Here is a 21,197-nt window from a genome sequence, read left to right as displayed (position 1 = left end):
TGCCTCAGCCTGTGGGGGCGGAGCGTACGGCGGCGCGGCGGGGTCAGCGCGGTTGGCGGGAGCGGGAATTGGCGCTCGGCAGCCGTTGGGAGCCCGCGCCGCCGTCGCCACCGCCGCCATGCACGTCGTGAAGCGCGGTGAGCGGGAACGTGGGGGCGGGGGGACCGCGGGGAGCCGCTCCGGGCTCCGTCCCGACTTTGGCCACGGAGCCCCGCAGGGCCACACGGCGTCGGTGCTGTGGGGATCGGCTCCTCGGCCTCCTCGCTGAAGGAGGTCGCGGCGAGGTGGGGGTCGAGCTCTGCTCTTGTCAATAGCAGGAGAAACGACGGCCTTCGGTTGTGACAGGGGCTGTTTGGGTTGGATATTAGGTAGAATTCTTCTCTGCGCGGGATGCCCGTGAGGTGAGGGGGCATCTGTCCCTGGAGTTGCGATGGCGCCGGGCACTGAGGGACACGGAGTCGCCAAGGTTGGAAAAGACCTCCCAGATCATCCGGTCCAACCAACCAACCTACCGCCAAAATAACCCGCTAAACCACGGCCCTCAGTGCTGCCGAGAGGCTTTTTGTCAGCACTGAGTGTTCCTTGAGCACAAAGCGTGGTGGGATGGCTTGGGGTTGGATGTGGGGATCTGGAGGCTTTCAAGGCCAGGCTGGATGTGGCTCTGGGCAGCCTGAGCTGCTGGTTGGTGACCCTGCACACAGCAGGGGGTTGGAACTGGATGAGCGCTGTGCTCCTGTGCAGCCCAGGCCTTTATGTCATTCTAGCAGGCTTTTCCAACCTTAAGGATTCAATGAAGCCAAATTGGTCGTCCTTGGTGACTCCCAACCTGGTTGGCTCCTAGTGTGAGGTGCTGGGTGGGATGCGGTGCTTAAATCATCCATTTCTTGTTGTTGGAGCTGCTGTTTGTAACCTCTTTCCCACCAGATGGACGCCAGGAGCGTGTCATGTTTGACAAGATCACGTCACGCATCCAGAAGCTCTGCTATGGGCTCAACGCTGATTTTGTGGATCCAGTGAGTACCCTTTTTCCTGCTGGCCCGTTCTCTGCCCCTCATGTATATTATCCGGGTGAAAAGAATAGAATCATAGAATCATAGAATGGCCTGGGTAGAAAAGGACCTCAGAGATTGATTTTCAGTCAGGTCGCCAACCAGCAGCCCAGGCTGCCCAGAGCCACATCCAGCCTGGCCTTGAATGCCTGCAGGGATGGGGCATCCACAGCCTCCTTGGGCAACCTGTGCCAGTGCCTCACCACCCTCTGCCTCCAAAACTTCCTCCTCACATCCAACCCAAACCTCCCCTGTCTCACTTTCAAGCCATTCCCCTTGTCCTGTCACCACCCACCCTCACACACAGCCGTTCCCCCTCCTGTTCATCCGCTCCCTTCAAGCACTGAAGGCCACCATCAGGTCTCCCTGCAGCCTTCTCTTCTCCAAGCCAAACAAGCCCAGTTCCCTCAGCCTTTCCTCACACAGAGCTGCTCCAGCCCTCTGCTCATCTCAGTGCCTCCTGTGGACCCGCTCCCAGAGCTCCACGTCCTTCCTGTGCTGGGGGCCCCAGCAGGACGCAGCGCTGCAGATGGGGCCTCACAGGAGCCGATGGAGGGGACGATCACCTCCCTCTCCCTGCTGGCCGCCCCTTTGTCATGCAGCCCAGAACACAGTTGGCCTTCTGGGCTAGCAGTGATCTCTGCCAAAAGCCAACAGCTGTGAGCAAGGTGGAGGTGTTATCTGCTGTTCACCTTCACAAAAAGCAAGCACAGCAACCTGCTCAGGAGCTGTTGGCAAATATGTTTGTAATGCGTTTCTTCTTACTATTTGTGTTCTGATGCTTTTTGCTTCACCAGGTACAAAGTATGAGGTTGAACTGTGGGAAGGTCTCTGCTTTACCTGTTCTAAACTGCCTTGGATAGATGGCCCAAATACTGTTGGAGTGATGGAGCTTCTTGTGCTTAAAAAGTTTTTTGTTGCTCTGACTCACAAACATCGATTGTGGCAGATTGCTCTCAATTTTAACCTGCAAAGCTTGAGCAATGCTATGTGGAAATCAGACCTTGAAGCTCTCTTTAAACGAGGTGCCCTGCCTGTCTGTCAGAACTCCCCGTCTTTGTAATATCTGGTTCTTTTGGGCTGTGTGGGATTTGGGGTTGTGTTTGATCCCCCCCATGTAAGCTCCTCTTTCCCCAGCTCGTGCAGAGGATGACTCCTCATTTATGGCCCTGAGATTGGTTCTGCACACCTGCACCAAACATCTGTATGTTTGGAGCCCATCTTGGGCTCTTCCCATCTCTGTGATCTACTGATCTGTTTTCGCATCTTAATTTGCAACTGTATGATAATTAGCATTCTGTACCAACAAGCGTGGTGCTCTTCAGCCATAGGTGGAGAGGAGGAGTGCTGGTGATTTGTTCTCATCTCGGCAGTGCTGAAGCTTAAAGCAGGCTGCTGTGGGGAGGATTTGGTGATGAGCACAAGAGCAAAGATTCCTGTGCCTGCTGAGCGCTCCCACCTGCACAGTGAAGCTAATTTAACACAGTTCTGCACTCTCCTGTGCTCTGCAGCAGTGTGTGCTTTGCCCAGGAGGGGTCCCAGCCTGCAGGTGGAGCTTAGAATCACAAAATCAAAGAATTGTAGGGGTTGGAAGGGACCTCCAGAGATCATCGAGTCCAACCCCCCTTAAGGTTAGGCTGAGGCATGGTGCAAAAGCCAGCATATCCCAGCAGGGCTGGGTTTTTTCTCTCTTGCTGTATCACTTCCACGTCTCATCAGGCATTTTACAGTCAAGCTTCAGCTGGAGTTTCAAAACTTCCAAGCAAGCACTCTTTTAAATTGACTTTTTTGTGTGTGGTTTTTTTTTTTGTCTGGTGAACTTTGCTGTACTTCAATCCAGCCTTCAGGAAAGTGTCTCCTTAAGAAAAGCTTGTTAATGGTTTTGTTCTGGTTTAATGGTCTCAGCTCTCTTTGCTCGCTCCCTGCTCTCCCTCCTGCCCCTCTGCCTCTTGGTTTAAGGTTTTAGGAGCCAGTGTTTTGCTGGGTTTGATTTGCTTTTCTAACTACGCCGTGTGAAAGGTGCTGCTCAGAGCAGAGTGTCTCATACTCCAAAAGGCTGACAGAAGGGATGTTTTCACAGGCAGCTGATCTGCACTGTTTGCCTTTTCCAGGCCCAGATCACCATGAAGGTGATCCAGGGGCTGTACAGTGGAGTCACGACTGTGGAGCTGGATACCCTGGCTGCTGAGACAGCTGCAACCCTGACCACCAAGCACCCTGACTATGCGATATTGGCAGCGAGGATTGCAGTGTCCAACCTGCACAAAGAAACTAAGAAAGTGTTCAGTGGTGAGTCTGCCTGGGGGCATTTAGGTGGTAATCAGTCAGAAAGGGAGGGGGGGTTTTAGAGGGTGTAAATACACAGGTGTTCCTTCAGCAGAAGTTACAGAGCACTCAGAGGAACTAAAAATGCCGTGGAGATGAGAACAGATCAGCGAGGAGTGGAACTGATGGAAATCAGGATGCACCCAACTGTCTGTCCTGTTTATTCCATGTCACAAATCCTGTAGAAACCATTGCTAGGAAAGTGCTGGGGTCTCCAGATCAGTGCTGACACTGAGCAGGTGGGAGAGAAGATGGGTTTGTGTGGACCTGGAAGGGATTACTTCTGAGGATGGGGAGCCCTGTCTGCTAAAGCCCTGGAAACAAATGACAGATGTGCGTTCAGACAGCTCTGCAGACGCCTTTCTTTTTCACTGTGTTTCTGTTGCAGATGTGATGGATGATCTCTACAACTACATAAACCCTCACAATGGGAAGCACTCGCCAATGATCTCCAAGGAAACACTCGACATAGTTTTGGCCAACAAGGACGTATGTAACGCTTCCCCAGTCCCAAGTTGTGGAAATACAGGGAACTAGTTCAGATGATTTATTTGCCCTATTTGTTTAGGGAGGAAAAGCCCGTATAGAAATGAATGCAGATGATAAATGCTCTGGAGATTTTAAAAGAGGGTGTAAGAATGTCCTTCAGGTAGGGGGGCTTTCCTGGAGGTCCTCTTTGTCGTGAGAGCCCAACGCCTTCAGCTGGGAGACAGCAGCTGGGGATGTAGCAATGTGTTTGTGCACGGAGGAGGGAGAGGTGAGGCCTGGTGTCTCGTTTCGAGCTGTTCCAGCCTCGTGTTTTTATTGGGGAAGTTGCATTCCTGTTTTGATGATATCTTGTATTTCTTGGTGTAGCCACCAGTTGTGCCCTGTACTTGAAAGAAATGGCAAACACTGTGTGTTTGTTTGAACCTGCCTGTTGCTCCCTGCTTCCTTCCCTCTGGTGCGGTGTCTGTTTCACTGGATCTCTGGGGCTGGAAATATCAAACAATGACAGCATTGTAGGAGCTGAATGCGAGGCCACAGAAGTCAGAAGATCCATTTTTCTCTTTTATTTCCCCTCAGCGCCTGAATTCTGCAATTATCTATGACAGAGACTTCTCCTACAACTATTTTGGCTTTAAGGTAAGAGCACATTACTCACTTTGCTCAAGATAACCAAGCCTGCTGTGTTGCTGCTTTTCTGGAGCTGAGTCACCTGGGAGGGATGGGAATCCTTGCAGAATCATTAGGTTTGAGCAAGAAGGGCATCAGTGGGTTGGGAAAAACAGAGAGTGCCTGCACCAAGGAGTTGCCCAATGCATGACTCACGTGCTTTCTTCTGGGCTTTGCTGTGTACTGTAGAACATTTTAGCTGTTGGGCTCTAAGCTTCTACAGCAGATAGCTCTGAATGTGGCTGGAAGCTTCCCAGCTCGTGCTGTTCCTCAATAATCTAATTCTTCATAACCCAAAAAAGGATTTTTGGTTATCTTGCCATTGTTTTGTGTAACAGTTCTCAGTGGGCCAACCTACACGTTGTCTCCTTCCATGCTGCTGGAACATCTCCCCCACAGCCAGACCCGTGTGCTGTGCCCCCACCATCTGCTTGGCTCCCCTCCCTGCACGCTGCTCTGTGCTGAGTGCCTTTGGGCTGTGATGCAGTGAGCTCTGCAGGGTTAGCTGGGGAGCACTTGGCTTTTCATCATAGAATCACAGCATGGCCTGGGCTGCACAGGAGCACAGCGCTCATCCAGCTCCAAGCCCTGCTGTGTGCAGGTCGCCAAGCAGCAGCCCAGGCTGCCCAGAGCCACATCCAGCCTGGCCTTGAATGCCTGCAGGGATGGGGCATCCACAGCCTCCTTGGGCAACCTGTGCCAGTGCCTCACCACCCTCTGCCTCCAAAACTTCCTCCTCACATCCAACCCAAACCTCCCCTGTCTCACTTTCAAGCCATTCCCCTTGTCCTGTCACCACCCACCCTCACACACAGCCATTCCCCCTCCTGTTCATCCGCTCCCTTCAAGCACTGAAGGCCACCATCAGGTCTCCCTGCAGCCTTCTCTTCTCCAAGCCAAACAAGCCCAGTTCCCTCAGCCTTTCCTCACAGCAGAGCTGCTCCAGCCCTCTGGCCACCTCAGTGCTGTCCTCTGGACCTGTGTCTTTCCATAGCACTTCTGGTGGCTCGTTGGCCCCAGTGGGTCTCCAGAACTGGTGATGTTTGTGTCCAGCTGTGTCTGGGAGCTTCTTCCAGCACGTGTGCTGCGGTGCGCTCAGCGTGGGGCAGGGGGCTGCAGGGGGGAAACCACTGTGGTGTGTGGATCAGAGCAGCTGCTGAATGGCCAAGGGTGGAAAGAAGGGATCTTGAGGGAGTGTTGGTGTGATTCTGTGTGTACGTAGGTATGCATTTCTGACCTTCCCTGCTGCAATTATTGCTGTAATTCATTAGCCACAAATCACAAGGCATCTGCTCCAAGTGTGAGATCACCATATTTGTTGGGTTGTGTGTTTGGCACCCCGCTCAGCAGATTGTGGCACAGGTTGTCCAGAAAGCATTATCACAGTGTAATTAACAATGCTGAGAGATGGCATTATGGAGAACAGATGCTCTTGTGTCATCTAGTCTGAATTCACTGGGTTAAAAGGCAGTGATGAACCTTGCTGCTCTGTGCTCCCCTGCCATCATCAAAGCAGAGCCCTCAGGGCTGGAATCTCCTAGGGGGTTTCTTTTTTCAGTCACTGTGCAATTAACAAGAGGAGCAGTGGAGTGTGAGGCTGGTGCCTCTGTTGAAACCTGGCATGAAGAGCGTGTGAATGCTTGGGCTTACAGAGCTTGGGAGCTCTCTGCATTAATGGGATGATTTTAAGCTGGAAATGTGAATGACCTCTGAAATGTTCTTCCTTTCAGACTTTAGAGCGCTCCTACTTGTTGAAAATCAACTCAAAAGGTAAGAACCATCTGCATCAGCTCAGTGCATAATGAAATCAGAGCCAGGGCACGGAGTAGGGGGTGGGGAGGTAGACAGGCTGTCTCGTGGCTTTGCTACAGAAATCCAGCCTGCTGTGCTTGTGTGAAAAGCAGCTGATCACTGAGGAGTGGCACTGTGGCAAGTATACAGGAGTGCTCCAAATGGTGCCAGTGTGGCCTGGACAGCTGAGCTTCACCTGTCTGGTTGATAGACCTCAGTGCTTTGAAGGCTCTGGTCATCCAGGATGAACTGGTTTCTGTCTGAGAACCTCTTCTGTAATGCTAGGCACTGGTAAAGGAGCATCAGTTGGAAGGGCTGCTGTGCTCTCACTGCCAATCGCTGCAGGCCCTCAGCCTGACAGTCCCAGGACACCAGAGGTGGAGGTGTTAATTGTGATGTCATAAATTTAGAGAGCAATTGGGTGCTGGCATGGATATTGCATTGCATTTTAACTGTTCATATAGATTTTTTCCCCCTCATGAGAGCAGTGGAACAGGTTGTGGAGAGGGGCTGCGCGTCTCAGCCCAGGAGTTCTTTATACTGCTCTGATCCTCTGAGCTGACTCCTGAGCAACAGGCCTGCTGAGCTCCTTCCAATCTGAGCTGTTGTGTGGCTCTATGAAAAATACAGCTCTTCAGTGGCCCATTGCACATCACAACTTGTTCCCCTCGTCTGTACTGACTGTAACATAACTGCAGCATGCTTTTCTCCCTTTTGCTGCTCTGTGTCCAGTTGCTGAGCGTCCTCAACACATGCTGATGAGGGTGGCAGTGGGAATCCACAAAAATGACATCGATGCTGCAATTGAGACTTATAATCTTCTGTCTGAAAGGTGGTTTACCCACGCCTCACCCACGCTGTTTAACGCAGGCACCAACCGGCCACAGCTCTCCAGGTACCTTTGGCTTCCAGGGCTGGGGACCCCAGGACAAGAAAGACAGGGAGCTGTTGGAGAGGGTCCAGAGGAGCCACAGAGATGAGCAGAGGGCTGCAGCACCTCCCTACAAAGACAGGCTGAGGGAGCTGGGCTTGTTGAGCATGGAGAAGAGAAGCTGCGGGGTGACCTCAGTGCAGCCTGCAGTGCCTGAAGGGAGCCTGCAGACAGGAGGGGAGTCAGCTCTGTGCAAGGGGAGATGGCAGCAGGACGAGGGGAAATGGTTTGGAGTTGAGGGAGGGCAGCTGGAGGTTGGATGTCAGGGGGAAGTTGTTTAGAGAGAGAGTGGTGAGGGGCTGGAACAGCTGCCCAGAGAGGCTGTGATGCCCCTGTGATCCCTGGAGGTGTTCAAGGCCAGGTTGGATGGGGCCCTGGGCAGCCTGGGCTGCTGTGAGATGGGGAGGTTGGTGGCCCTGCATTGGATGGGGGTTGGAGCTTCATGATCCTTGAGCTCCCTTCCAACCCAACCATTCTGTGATTCTCTGATTCCAAGCTTTCTTAGTGCATAACTGGAGGAAGAACAAGTTCTGGAGGCTGGCTCTGTTCCAGTGAAGTGCTGTCACAGCTTCCGAATTGAGGAGCTGTGTTTCTGGGATTCTTTTCTGAAGGCCTGAGAAGTGTTCTTTGCATTGCACGTTAAGCTTACAGTGCCATCGTTTTTCTGCAGCCCTAATGAAATCCTTACATTTTTTTTGTCGGCTTTATTTTAACGATTCTCTACTAAAGCTGTTTGTTTTCCTCAGTTGTTTCCTGCTGTGCATGAAGGATGACAGCATTGAGGGAATCTACGACACCCTGAAGCAGTGTGCCCTGATCTCCAAGTCTGCTGGTGGCATCGGGCTGGCTGTGAGCTGCATCCGCGCCACGGGCAGCTACATTGCTGGGGTGAGTGTGCAGGTGGTGCCTGCAGCAGAGCAACCTTCTGCCCTGGGGAAATGCCTGCATTCCAGCTGCCAACCCAGCACTGCTTCGAGAGGGCTGAGCACAGCAGCTCGTCCGGCCCCATACAGCTTCCTTTCAGTGTGCTTTAAAACAAGAAGGTTGGTTTCTCTGCTTGGCTTTCCTAAGAGAAGTCCTTGCAACAGATCTCGTGCTGCTGCCTGATCAGACAATTCCAGCTTATTTATGTATCAGCAGCCTGGCATATTCCTGGAGGCCAAGGCATTGGCATTTCCCTCTTTATAGTTCAACTACTTCAGGTGTTCAGTGGACATACGAGGATTTTTTACTTTTGGTTGCTGTCTGTGTAACCTGTGCACGACTCCAGATTGCCTTGTGTTGAGGAAATTAGTTAATGATGGATTTCTTTAATTTAAAGGAGGAAAGTGTGGAGGGTCCAGGGGCAGGTGGTGGTGCCACCAAAGCACTGACTGAAGCGATCGACTTCCAGCTTTCAAGATGATGGCTGAAAGTTGCTGTTTTGGTAACGGTGGTTTTCCTGTGCTCCTGCAGACAAATGGGAACTCCAATGGACTTGTCCCTATGCTGAGGGTGTACAACAACACTGCTCGCTACGTGGATCAAGGTGGTAACAAGGTAATGGCTTTGCATTGAACTGGGGGGAAAGAGGGGAGCTGCACCAGGGGGAGAGTTCACCTGTGAAGGGTTGGAACAGTGACATCAGTGGTGCAGTGGTCACAGATCACAGAATCACCCGGGTTGGAAGGGACCTCAAGGATCATGTAGTTCCAACCCCCCTGCCTAGCAGGGCCACCAAACATCCACATTCAGATCAGTGGTGGTTGACATGTTGTTAGGAAAAGGACTTCTTTCCCTCCCTGTTGGTATCCCAGCGTTCCATCATGCAGGTGTATCTTCTGCTGTGTGCCTGCTGTGTGAGATGTGTGCTTCAGGTCATCTCTTGCAGTGCTCATCAATCACTTGGATCAAGTGATTGAATCAAGGCTGCAGAAAGTTTCTTGTTCTGCATCCTTTGCGTTCAGGTAGCCCAGAGGCCGATGGAGGTAAGGCTCATAGGTAAATCTAGGAATTGTCAAGCTCCTCTGTTGACACAGGGGGAATAATTTTCATTAAGAATCTGGAACTACTGGCATGGCCTAGCTCCAATGAGAGCAACAGTAATACAGAACAGCACATTGGAATTGCCTCAGTGAGACTATCAGGCTGACTTTAGTTAGCTTGAGGTTTTGTGTGCCCATGGCAGCAGTGTGGGAGGTTTCATTTTCAGGATGGTTTGTTCTGATCTTGATGTTGTCTGTCTCAGAGACCTGGGGCTTTTGCCATCTACCTGGAGCCGTGGCACCTGGACATCTTTGAGTTTCTTGACTTAAAGAAGAACACTGGGAAAGAAGAGCAGCGTGCCAGAGACCTTTTCTTTGCCCTCTGGATTCCGGATCTCTTCATGAAGAGAGTTGAAACCAACCAGGTAAGGAGCTTGTTGGGTGCAGAGGAGCTGTGTTAATGGAGGAGCAGAGTGGTGCAGAGCTGCCCTAGCAGGTTGCTGTACCCCAGCTGAGCACTAGGTTGTGCAAGTGGAGAACTCCAGTGGAGCACTTTGCTTCGGGGCTGAATCACTTGCCCACTTCTGTGCCAAATTTGTACTCTGCAGTTTCCATATAGCATCAAAATCTTCTCAGTAATTAGATCCTCATTCTGCTTGTTATTCCTTGAAAATGGGTTACATCTGAGAATCGATCACTTCAGGATTCCAAGTGCAGTTTGTCGCAAGGATTCCTACAGCTGATTCTTAAATAGATCAGACTGCTCCAGTAAACACCTTCCCCATGCCTGCAGGAAAAGCTGGCTGGAAGTGTGGATCTGCCTGGAGGTAGCGAGGCCCTACAGAGGGACCTGGACAGGCTGGAGAGCTGGGCTGAAGCCAATGGGATGAGTTTCAACAAGGCCAAATGCCGGGTCCTGCACTTCGGCCACAACAACCCCAGGCGACGCTGCAGGCTTGGGGCGGTGTGGCTGGAGGACTGCATAGAGGAAATGGACCTGGGGGTATGGATGGATGCTGGGCTGAACATGAGCCCACAGTGTGCCCAGGTGGCCAAGAAGGCCAATGGCATCCTGGCTTGCATCAGAAACAGTGCTGCCAGCAGGAGCAGAGAGGTGATTGTTCCCCTGTATTCAGCACTGGTGAGGCCGCAACTCGAGTGCTGTGTCCAGTTTTGGGCCCCTCACTGCAAGAAAGACATTGAGGCCCTGGAACGTGTTCAAAGGAGGGCAACAAAGCTGGTGAGGGGTCTGGAACACAGGGCTGATGAGGAGAGGCTGAAGGAGCTGGGAATGTTCAGGGTGAGAAGAGGAGCTCAGGGGAGACCTCATTGCTCTCTATAACTTCCTGAAGGGAGGCTGCAGGGAGCTGGGGGTCGGCCTCTGCTCTCGTGTCATCAGTGATAGGAGCAGAGGGAATGGCTTCAAGCTACGGCAGGGGAGATTCAGGCTGGACATGAGGAAGTGTTACTGTTCAGAAAGGGTGGTCAGGCACTGCAATGGATGCCCAGGGAGGTGGTGGAGTCACCGAGCCGGGGGGTGTTCAAGGAAAGGCTGGATGTTGTGTTGAGGGACGTGGTTTAGTGGGAGCTGTTGGGAATAGGTGAACGGTTGGACTGGGTGAGCTTTTAGGTCTTTTCCAACCTTGGTGATTCTATGATTCTATGAAAAGCTGGCTCCTTTTTCAGGATGGGAACGTGAGCTTTCATGTTTCTGTTTGCAGCAGGATCTGCTGATGAAGTTGAATGCTGTTAATGAACGAGGCACCTACGGATTTTGAGTATTTTTTTCCTTCTTACAGGATTGGTCCTTAATGTGCCCAAATGAGTGTCCTGGCCTGGATGAGGTCTGGGGGGAGGAATTTGAGAAACTGTATGAGAGGTAAGGGAAGTGAGCAGGCTTTTATACAGCGGCCATCTGACTGCAGAACTGCCCTGGTGTGGTGCCTGGGAGCCAAAGCACGGGGTTGTGGTGCTGGCTTGGAAGGGGCTGCTCAGTTCAGTTGTCACAGTGGTAGCAGTGGCACAGATGGGGATGTGCAGTTACTGCTGCTCCCAAGTGAGAGCTGCTGAGCGCAGGCTGTGCATCAAAGCTTATTTCAGAGTGAAGTTCTGAAATGGTCCCTACTTAAGGCAGTGGGTGGCTCTGTTTTGAGTGAATTGTGTAGGGTGCTTTAGGGAAAGCTTCCTATTTCCTTTATCCAGAGCAGTCTGAACACTCCGCCCTTCAGGCTCTGCTGGCTAATTTGAAATTGAGTGGGGTTGTGCCTCCTTGGGAACCTGATGAATAGATTGATCATAGAATCACAGAAATGATTCCTGTGCTGCTTCTGGAGAGTCTGGGAGTCACTGAGCGCCGTGTGCCCTTTGCAGCTATGAGAAGCAAGGCCGTGTCCGCAGAGTGGTGAAGGCCCAGCAGCTCTGGTACGCCATCATCGAGTCGCAGACAGAGACTGGCACGCCTTACATGCTGTACAAAGACTCTTGCAACAGGAAAAGCAATCAGCAGAACTTGGGGACCATCAAATGCAGCAACCTGTGCACAGAAATAGTGGAGTATACCAGCAAAGACGAGGTGAGTGGGAGAGCAGCAACTTGCAGCGGTGCAGGAAATGTGTAAAGGTGCTCGTTGCAGCTTTTTAGAGCATAACCAACCCTTGGCTGGGGAAGGGAGCAGGTAACTAAGGAAATCATGGGATGCTTTGACTCGAGTGTGTGCAGCCCTTCCACTGGGTGACTGGGTGGGTATGGGGAGGCGTCCCCTCCTTTCCAGCTCCTGTTGAGGTTTGGGCTTTAAAACAAGGTACCCATCAAAGTGAACCTCTGGAGCTGGAGAGATAAATGAGCTTTGTGGCTTGCAGGCAGGTGGTGTAAACACCTCCTACCTCCAGATCTGAACTTCACTGCTAATTGTCTCCGAGTTCTCCGTCTCATTTAGGTGCTCTGTGGAGTTGCTGTGCTTGGACTTCAGCATTTGCTAACAAAAGTAAAGAAGGGATGCAGAAATGAGTCAGTGCTAATGCAACGTGAGACATCTCTAGTGCAGTTAAGCTCTTGAGGCTGTTAAAACTGAAAGCATCAGCTTCTACTGCCTGAGCTGAGCCAAGCTGTTCCAATTATCCTGGGGTTGGAAATGAAGTGATTGTTAGAAAATAACGAGGACAGTGCTCTGATATATTCTGGATCTCACGAGGATCATCTGCTGATTCTAATAAGAAGTTGGGCTCAGTTTCTGGAAGGAAAGCTTACGGGCTAGAATTTTTATGGTGATACTGATATCAGCTAACTTTCTGACTTGTTATTGTCCTTTTTCCAGCTTGTAAAAGGCATACAAGTGAGAAATGTGTCTTTACAGCCTTTTAGCTTGCGTGGTGCTTTGCTTGGACAGAGGGCATGCTCTGGAATTGAGGCAGTGTGTCTTTTGCAGGGGGTGTTGGCTGACACTTTGTTATCAATGTTGGCTGACACGTTGTTCTCAATGTTTTCTTCTCTGCAGGTGGCAGTTTGCAATCTGGCCTCCATAGCCCTGAACATGTACGTCACTTCGGAGCACACTTACGATTTCAAGAAGCTGGCTGAGGTCACAAAGGTTATTGTCCGAAACCTGAACAAAATCATTGACATCAACTACTACCCTGTGCCTGAGGTGAGTGCTGTGCTGCACTGCTATGGAGCTGATGGCAGCCCAGGAGCTGTGACAGAGGCTCTGCTGCTCTCTGCAGTCCCAGTTTGAAGGAATCGCCGAGGGATTCTGTAAACCTGTGGTGGCACAGAGCTGGGGGCTCCCATAGCTGCCTGTCTGCAGCTGTGACCTATTAGTGGTGGCACCTTCAGCCCCCATCCGGAGTGGCTCCTTAGTGAAGGACCTGTAGTCAAAGCTTCCCCTTGAGATGGATCTGCAGGTGGATTTGTTGGTGTGTGTGTGTGGACTTCCATAAAGCACAGAGCAGCATGAGGTGGGGAGCAGAACAGAGGGAATCATCCTGGAACTCAGCCTTGAGCTGTTGGTTTCGTATATTTTTGGGGGGCTGTGTGGATAGTTTTGTGGAAGGGAAGACAGAGGGTTGGGAGTTCTTGAAGGGGGGAGGGGGTGCAGAGTTACATGCATTGCAAGAACACAGGAAGGCAAGCAGCAGGGCTGGGCATGGGAGAAAGGAGTGAGCCTTCCCTCATGGCCCTGAGCACCACATCCAAAGGGTTTGTAAACACATCCAGGGATGGGGACTCAACCACCTCCCTGTGCAGCCCATTGCAGTGCTTTACAGCCCTTTCTGTACAGAAGTGTTTCCTGAGATCCAGCCTAACCCTCCCCTGGCACAACTTGAGGCCATTTCCCCTCATCCTGTCACCTGGAGAAGAGACCAGCCCTGCTCAGCTGCAATCCCCTTTCAGCTGTTGGAAGAGAGCAATCAGGTCTCCCCTCAGCCTCCTCTTCCCCACAACAAACAGCCTCAGTTCCTTCAGTCTCTCCCCATAGGCCACATTCTCCAAGCCTTCCCCAGCCTTGTTGCCCTTCTTTGGCCCTGCTGCAGCACCTCCATGTCCTTTCTGTACTGAGGTGCCCAAAACTGAACGCAGCACTCCAGGTGAGGACTCATCAGTGCTGAATGCAGTGATGCATCAGTGCAAAAATACTCCAAGCTGAAGGCCAAGCCTAGTGAAGATCACTTTTTTTTTTCCAAGCATGTGCAGTTAGAGCACTTGAATTCAAATATCTTCCTGGATCTGTTTTTGAGGGAGGGTTTAGTATTCATTTCTAATCACACCTTTATTGCGTCGGATCGAGCAATCGGGGTTAGCGATCGCTCCAAACAAACCTTAATCCTCATCCTCCAATTCCCGCCTTACCAAACAGCGGGGAGCTCAGGGCTGCCTCACCGCAGCAGAACGGACTGCCAAGAAAAATGAGGGCAGCCACAGGGGGAGGTCAGAGATCCTTCCGGAGCTTCTATCCAACTCTGTTTCCGCGCAGCTCAGGTCGCCATTCCCTCTGCTTGAATCCCCCGCAGGCGGAGCGCTCCAACAGGCGCCACCGCCCCATCGGCATCGGTGTGCAGGGCCTGGCTGACGCCTTCATCCTGATGAGGTTCCCCTTTGAAAGCCCCAAGGCGCAGCGCCTGAACCAGCAGATCTTCGAGACCATTTATTACGGGGCTCTGGAAGCCAGCTGTGAGCTGGCTGAGCAGCAAGGGCCGTACGAAACGTATGAGGGTTCTCCTGTCAGCAGAGGGGTAAGTGCCAGAAGTGTCCTGCTTCAGGGCCGAGGCTTTGAAGAACAGGTTGTGTGATGGCCTGAGGGCTTTGATAAGGAAGGAGGGGTGTGACTGAAACTTTGTAATCATAGAACCATAGAATTGCTCAGGTTGGAATTTGATGACCTTAAAGATCATCAAATCCAACCCCAACCCAATGGTCCTACCCGAACTCTAGCGACTCGCCCCTAAATCGTGGCCCTGAGCACCACATCCAAAGGGTTTTTAAACACATCCAGGGATGGGGACTCAACCACCTCCCTGTGCAGCCCATTGCAGTGCTTTACAGCCCTTTCTGTACAGAAGTGTTTCCTGAGATCCAGCCTAACCCTCCCCTGGCACAACTTGAGGCCATTTCCCCTCGTCCTGTCACCAGTGAGAAGAGACCAGCCCTGCTCTGCTGCAATCCCCTTTCAGCTGTTGGAAGAGAGCAATCAGGTCTCCCCTCAGCCTCCTCTTCCCCACACCAAACAGCCCCAGTTCCTTCAGTCTCTCCCCATAGGCCACATTCTCCAAGCCTTCCCCAGCCTTGTTGCCCTTCTTTGGCCCTGCTGCAGCACCTCCATGTCCTTTCTGTACTGAGGTGCCCAAAACTGAACGCAGCACTCGAGGTGAGGCCTCACCAGTGCTGAATGCAGTGATGCATCAGTGCAAAGTGCAATTTTTCTTCCATCATTCGATTATTAAAGTGCATTAAGAAATGCATAAGATAAATGGGGGTGAAGAGGAAGACAAAAGAAAAGCTTCAGCCTCTACTGGGGGGCCCTTCTGTGCAATGAAAAGATTGTGAGATTATGATACAGGAGCTTAGCTGAGACTGAACAGTTAATAAGGACAATTAATAAGAATAGCAGATCGATTAATAACATAAATTATGAAGTACAAAGAAAACAATTTGTGTTCTTCAGATTCTGCAGTACGACATGTGGAACGTCACCCCATCTGACCTGTGGGACTGGAAGGCTTTGAAGGAGAAGATTGCAAAGTAGGTAATCTTGCATGGTTAGTTTCGAATGCAAATTGCATTGGGCATTTTATGACTGAAAGCAAAAGGTTGGCTGCAAGAATTCCAATGGCTCTATTGTAGTTCCCTATTACTTCCTTCTGGTAGGTTTTTACCTGTGGCTGGCTCTCTTTGTTGTGGTTACACGCAGGCTGTGCCCACCCCAGGGGCTCTGTTCTAGCTGAGATGTCTGAGCTGAGGATTCCTGCTTTGTTCCTGGGTCTTTTCTTTCTCCCTTGGTTGAAGCTTTCTAACTCGTGGCTTTCATTGCCAGGTATGGTGTCAGAAACAGCCTTCTCCTTTCCCCCATGCCAACTGCTTCCACTGCTCAGATCCTGGGCAACAACGAATCCATTGAGCCCTACACCAGTAACATCTACACACGGAGAGTCCTCTCAGGAGAGTTCCAGGTAAGCACTTGGGGTAGCTTTGCCAAAGAGCTTTTCTGTAGTTTTAGTTTCAATAACTTCAATCATTGGAAAAGACAAAATGGAGGCTACTGATTACTCTCCCAAGAGGAAAGGTTGAGGGAACTGGGCTTGTTCAGCTTGGAGAAGAGAAGGCTGCAGGGAGACCTGATGGTGGCCTTCAGTGCTTGAAGGGAGCGGATGAACAGGAGGGGGAACGGCTGTGTGTGAGGGTGGCTGGTGACAGGACAAGGGGAATGGCTTGAAAGTGAGACAGGGGAGGTTTGGGTTGGATGTGAGGAGGAAGTTTTGGAGGCAGAGGGTGGTGAGGCACTGGCCCAGGTTGCCCAAGGAGGCTGTGGATGCCCCATCCCTGCAGGCATTCAAGGCCAGGCTGGATGTGGCTCTGGGCAGCCTGGGCTGCTGCTTGGCGACCTGCACACAGCAGGGCTTGGAGCTGGATGAGCGCTGTGCTCCTTTGCAACCCAGGCCATGCTGTCATTCTGTGGTAGTCAGTTCAGTCGGACACTTATGTCCAAAGCCAACAATGCTAAGGAGAAGATGTAACCAGTGTGTTTGGGCTAACTGGAAAATGAGAGTTTGGCAGTGCTGCACAAGGTGTTGTGTAAATGTTAGAAAATCCCTACGTGTGTCGGTGTGGATTTTTCTCCTCTGAGTGAAAAACCTCCTCTAGGAGGTGCATCTGTGCTGTAAGGCAGGGCACGTAGCTTAGGGCATGCAGTGCTTTCATTCCTGGGCCTTTGCTGCTTACAGGTTGTGAACCCACACTTGTTGAAAGATCTCACAGAGAGGGGTCTGTGGAACGAGGAGATGAAAAACCAAATCATTGCCCACAATGGCTCCATCCAGGTATGTGTGGAAATGAGGGGGGGGCTGGGGCTGTGTCCAGTGTGAGCAATGCTGGGGGGGGGACTGCTGGGAGCAGATCTGACACTGATTTTAAGGTCTGCTGTGTGTGAGTGACTCAAGCAGCCTGGGAGGAGAAGCCTCAGTCTGGGACATTGCCATTAGAAAGATGAGGGAATGCATCTGAGTGGTAATTTGTTCCTGCTGGAGCTTGCCCACGGAACAGAGAATTCCAGTGGAAATATGCAGCTCATTATTACTTGGACAAACAGAGAGCTGAGCTGCTTTGCTTTATGCAGGTTCCACAAACGTTTGGGCTCCCTTTTATCACAAAGGTTGTGGAGGGGTGATTTTATAGCAGTGAGTGGGCTTGAGACAGGAGCTGAGCACGTGGCATCCAGATCTGGGAGGTGGAGGAGGAGATGGGATGGATTATTTATGCTCTGGAGGTTGAAATGCTGCTGTGCTCGGAGTCACACATGCTAAAAAAAGTGCATCCTACTTGTGCAGTTGGACATGAGTGGGAGTGCTGGAGTGCTTCTGTAAAGCCTCACAGCTATTCAGAGCAAAACATGAATGTCCTATTTGAAAACAGCTCTTTTGCTCTAAATTCCCCAGCACAGGCCACCTTCTGAAAGCAAGCAAGGTTTCTTTGTGCTCGAGTGCTTTCAGATCCAAAGTGTTTGTGTTCAGTGAGGGAGCTGCAGCTGCAAGAATTCTAATGTGGTGAAATCAGTGATTTGTGGAGGGTTTGTGTGCATGAATATGAGCATTTGAGTTGTAACATCGGGTTATGCTGCATTGGGAAACTCTTCCTTTCAGAATATATCTGAGATTCCTGCTGACTTGAAGCAGCTTTATAAGACGGTGTGGGAGATCTCCCAGAAAACTGTCCTCAAGATGGCAGCAGACAGAGGAGCTTTCATCGACCAGAGCCAATCTCTCAACATCCACATCGCGGAACCCAACTATGGCAAACTGACCAGCATGCACTTCTATGGCTGGAAGCAGGTATGTGGGTGGGAGCTGTTCAGAACAAGGGAGCAAATGGGGCTCCATAAGGGCTTCCATGAAAAATTGGTCTTGGAAGGGTAAATGAGCATTTCCCCCCCCGAATCCAGAGTTACCAGAGGAACATCTCTGTGGAGCAGTAAAGCTGCAGGCCCTGTGGCATTGCTGCCATGAGCTGTGCCCACAGGGCATTGCTGTGAGGTGCTCACAGTGGCGTGGCCTGCAGGAGGGTGGAATTAGGAGCTCCTTTTGGCTCCATCACTTGCCAGCCCATTCCAGCTCCTGGATTTGTGCTTTTTCCCCTGCAGGGTCTGAAGACTGGCATGTATTACCTAAGGACAAAGCCAGCTGCTAACCCCATCCAGTTCACCTTGAACAAAGAGAAACTCAGAGAGCGGGAGAAGGCCGCTGAGGAAGAGAAGGAAAGAAACAAAGCAGCCATGGTTTGCTCCCTGGAGAATCGTGATGAGTGCCTGATGTGTGGCTCCTAACGGCCCTGCAGTGCCAGCAGAGCTGCTCTGCCCGTGGCTCCCATCTGAGATAGGTGCACTTAGTGTCACTTCAGGGCAGAGGAGCCTGCTGGAGCTGTGGCAGGAGGGTGATCACTGTAGTGTATGGTAGCTTCCCCAGCTGAGAATTAGGGGATGCTGCGTATGTATGGGTAGAGTGCATAAAAAGTTTGTGTATTGCTTTTGTAGCTGGGCTTCCTGGAAACCTAAGTGCTCGTGCATGGTCTTGGGTTGAACCCTATAGAAAGAAGTTCTCCTGAACAGCTAGGAAAAGTGCTAACGCCGCTTCCAGGTCTGCCTTGGGACTGGAGACACTTCCTTGCATTTCCTAAAGACTCTCATCCTGTCTTCAGAGGCAGAGCCTGGCTGACGGGTTCTCCTTTGCTGTGACAAAACACCAGGAGAAGAACCCTAGGCTGGCTGTGTGGTGTGCCTGGTATGCAGTCTGCCTTGGCAAAGCAGCAACTTCTGTTAAGCTTGAAAAGATGCTGTGTGCACATCTAGCAGTGAGGCCCTTCCCCCACCGTTTCTCCCTGTCCCCAGCTCTTTCCAAAGATGCAGGATGCTGGGGGGTGTCTTGCTGCTTGGAGGCTTCCTTTCCTGCTCTCAGCCTGACTGAAGGACGCTGCACTCAGTTAGTTCTGCTTTTCAGCTCTGAGCAGGAAATGGCAGAATTGCTGCAGTGCGTTCTATTCTGTACCAAAAACCCATTCAGGTTTCCATCAGTTTGCTGCTCAAACAATTCCATGCTGTCCTTGAGCAGAAAGCCTTGACAGTGCACACCCCATCTTTCCCGAAGCGCTGCGTTCATCCACCCCAGCTGGTTACTTGGAATTTTAGGAACATGTTTTTTACTTCTCTACCTACTTAACTCTCTGCTCTAATGCCACGGGGCTTCATCACCCAGTTCTTAAATATTTATTGAATTCGTGTACCATACAACTAACCCTTTAATCCACAGAACTCAATAAAATGTGGTATGTCAAAGGAATGAAGGGCGGCATCTTGGGAATGGTATTTTGATTAAACTTGCACTGTAACAGCTGGAGACAGGAGCCTTTTTTGGTGAGCCCTGCACCTAGTGCAGCAGCTCCATGTCTGAGGGCTGCAGCTGTGTGTAGCAGGACCCTGTGTTTGCCTGGGTGCCCTGCTGAGCTCAGTGTGGTGTCTGTCCTTTAGAAGTTTTGGGCTAAAGGCCATGTAGCACCATGTCCACGTTTCAGTAACAGGCAGGGGAGGTGGGCTGAGTTCATGGAGCAAACCTGTGGCTGTGCCAGAAGCAAGGTTTGGACCTTTGTGTCTTTTTTTTTTTTGTTCTCCAGCTCTTGTTCCATTTCTTCTGCTTCCAATTCTTTTTATAGGGCACCTGTGAAAATATCTTGGGATATATCTTAGAAGCCTCTCTATGCTTCTAAGGGAAGATGGTTGGGTCTAAGTGCCACTCGTGGCAGCTGTGCCTCCTAAGAAATATCACCAAGAAGAGATGCTGCTGTCTGGACCAGCGTGAGAGCTCGTGTAGACAGGAGCATGGCTGCAGAGCCAGGCACATCCTCTGCAGCTGCCTCAGCCTTTGCTCCCTGAGCACGGCAAGGAGAGGTTGGGGGTCAGCTGTAGCTGGGCAGCACAGCACTGATGTGTCTGTGTTGAAACAGGAGTAGCTCCCAGTGGACCCTGCAGCCTACGCTGCCTCTGTTCTTGGAGTTTGCTTTTGCTGCCACCTCTCCAAGGTGCTTCCAAAAGTGAGAGCTGTTGAAATCAAGCACCTGACCTGATTTCCTGGGGGAGGAGTGCTTCATCTCCCACCCGCTGTCAGTAGCCAGGAAAGCAAGCTGTCACCGCTGCAGCAGGGTTAGTTCCACTCGGTTCTTTTTCTGACACAAGTTTCTGTTAACTCAGCTGCAGCTGAACAGAAGCAATGCTTTAGGAGGCTCTTTCCCCCTTTAGCATCTCCCCACTCGATGATCTCTGGGAAGCAGCTCCGGGCTGCAGAGAGCAAAAACGTGCCTCTTGGTAATAATGGGCAGCAGCCCCCAGGTTACAGTTGAGACAAGCCAGACCCAGAGGCAGCCTGAGGGACCAGGACAGCTGGGGCTGATGAGGAGCAGCCTGGGCTGTGTCCTGGCTCTGCCTTAACAGCCTTGGAGCACACGAGCAGCTCTCATTGGCACCAAAGCCAGTGTGAATCCAAACTCCTGTGCGGTGCTGTTGGGTCAGTCCCGTAAGCTCTACATTTGCAAAAGCCTTGGAGAACTTTCTTGGTGAGAAATGTACCCAGGAGCACTGCTGCTGAGATGATTTCATTTCCCAGGGTTCAGTTTACAATTGAATTGTGGTGATTTGGATGTCAGGGGGAAGTTGTTTAGAGAAAAAGTGGTGAGGTGCTGGAACAGCTGCCCAGAGAGGCTGTGATGCCCCGTCCATCCCTGGAGGTGTTGGAGGCCAGCTTGGATGGGGCCCTGGGCAGCCTGGGCTGCTGTGAGATGGGGAGGTTGGTGGCCCTGCATTGGTGGGGGTTGGAGCTTCGTGATCCTTGAGCTCCCTTCCAACCCAAACCATGCTGTGATTCTGTAATCTAGAGGGAACCTGAAGTACTAATCCCACCTTGCCATTATTTCACGAGGCACTCTTAGCACCCATGGCATTTAGAGACCTGTGAGGAGGTTTTGTGGTGCAGAACTTGAAGCTGGCAGAGGGTTTGGGAAGTTCCATCCTCGTGAGCCAGCAGTGTGCAGTGTGCCCTGTGTCTGAGGGCTGGGGGCAGGGATGGGGCTGGGCTCTGTTCTGTGGTGCCCAATGCCAGGACAAGGAGCACCTGCATAGCCTGCAGCCCAGGGAGTTCCATCTGTGCTGTGAGGGGGGCAGAGCTCCAGTACTGCTGCCCTGAGAGGTGAGGATCTTCCTACAGACATCCAAACCCACCTGAATAATGTCCTGTG

The 21,197-nt window shown here is 51.5% G+C and overlaps 1 protein-coding gene across 1 annotated transcript; it reads left to right on the top strand.

Moving 5' to 3' along the window:
- RRM1 (ribonucleotide reductase catalytic subunit M1) lies at window positions 1-19,252 on the top strand. The gene is made up of 19 exons (XM_052699273.1): window positions 1-137; window positions 925-1,013; window positions 3,161-3,338; window positions 3,763-3,863; window positions 4,440-4,499; window positions 6,260-6,299; window positions 7,053-7,215; window positions 7,998-8,139; window positions 8,707-8,790; window positions 9,479-9,640; window positions 11,015-11,094; window positions 11,586-11,787; window positions 12,709-12,858; window positions 14,222-14,443; window positions 15,373-15,449; window positions 15,742-15,877; window positions 16,649-16,744; window positions 17,564-17,752; window positions 18,061-19,252. The coding sequence occupies exons 1-19, from the start codon at window positions 119-121 to the stop codon at window positions 18,241-18,243; spliced, it is 2,373 nt and encodes a 790-aa protein (XP_052555233.1). The 5' UTR covers window positions 1-118; the 3' UTR covers window positions 18,244-19,252.
- The last annotated feature ends 1,945 nt before the right edge of the window (window positions 19,253-21,197 follow it).

Source organism: Tympanuchus pallidicinctus, unplaced genomic scaffold (assembly GCF_026119805.1).
Source record: "Tympanuchus pallidicinctus isolate F22 unplaced genomic scaffold, pur_lepc_1.0 scaffold36, whole genome shotgun sequence".
Classification (NCBI taxonomy): domain Eukaryota; kingdom Metazoa; phylum Chordata; class Aves; order Galliformes; family Phasianidae; genus Tympanuchus; species Tympanuchus pallidicinctus.
The sequence above is the reverse complement of the archived record's forward strand: the minus strand, read 5'-3'. Positions and strand labels throughout refer to the sequence as shown.

Excerpts from the sequence above, each read along its gene's own strand:
- RRM1 (XM_052699273.1), top strand. Across the intron at positions 3,339-3,762 it reads AACTAAGAAAGTGTTCAGTG|ATGTGATGGATGATCTCTAC; the intron begins GTGAGTCTGCCT and ends TTTCTGTTGCAG. Across the intron at positions 16,745-17,563 it reads CCCACAATGGCTCCATCCAG|AATATATCTGAGATTCCTGC; the intron begins GTATGTGTGGAA and ends TCTTCCTTTCAG.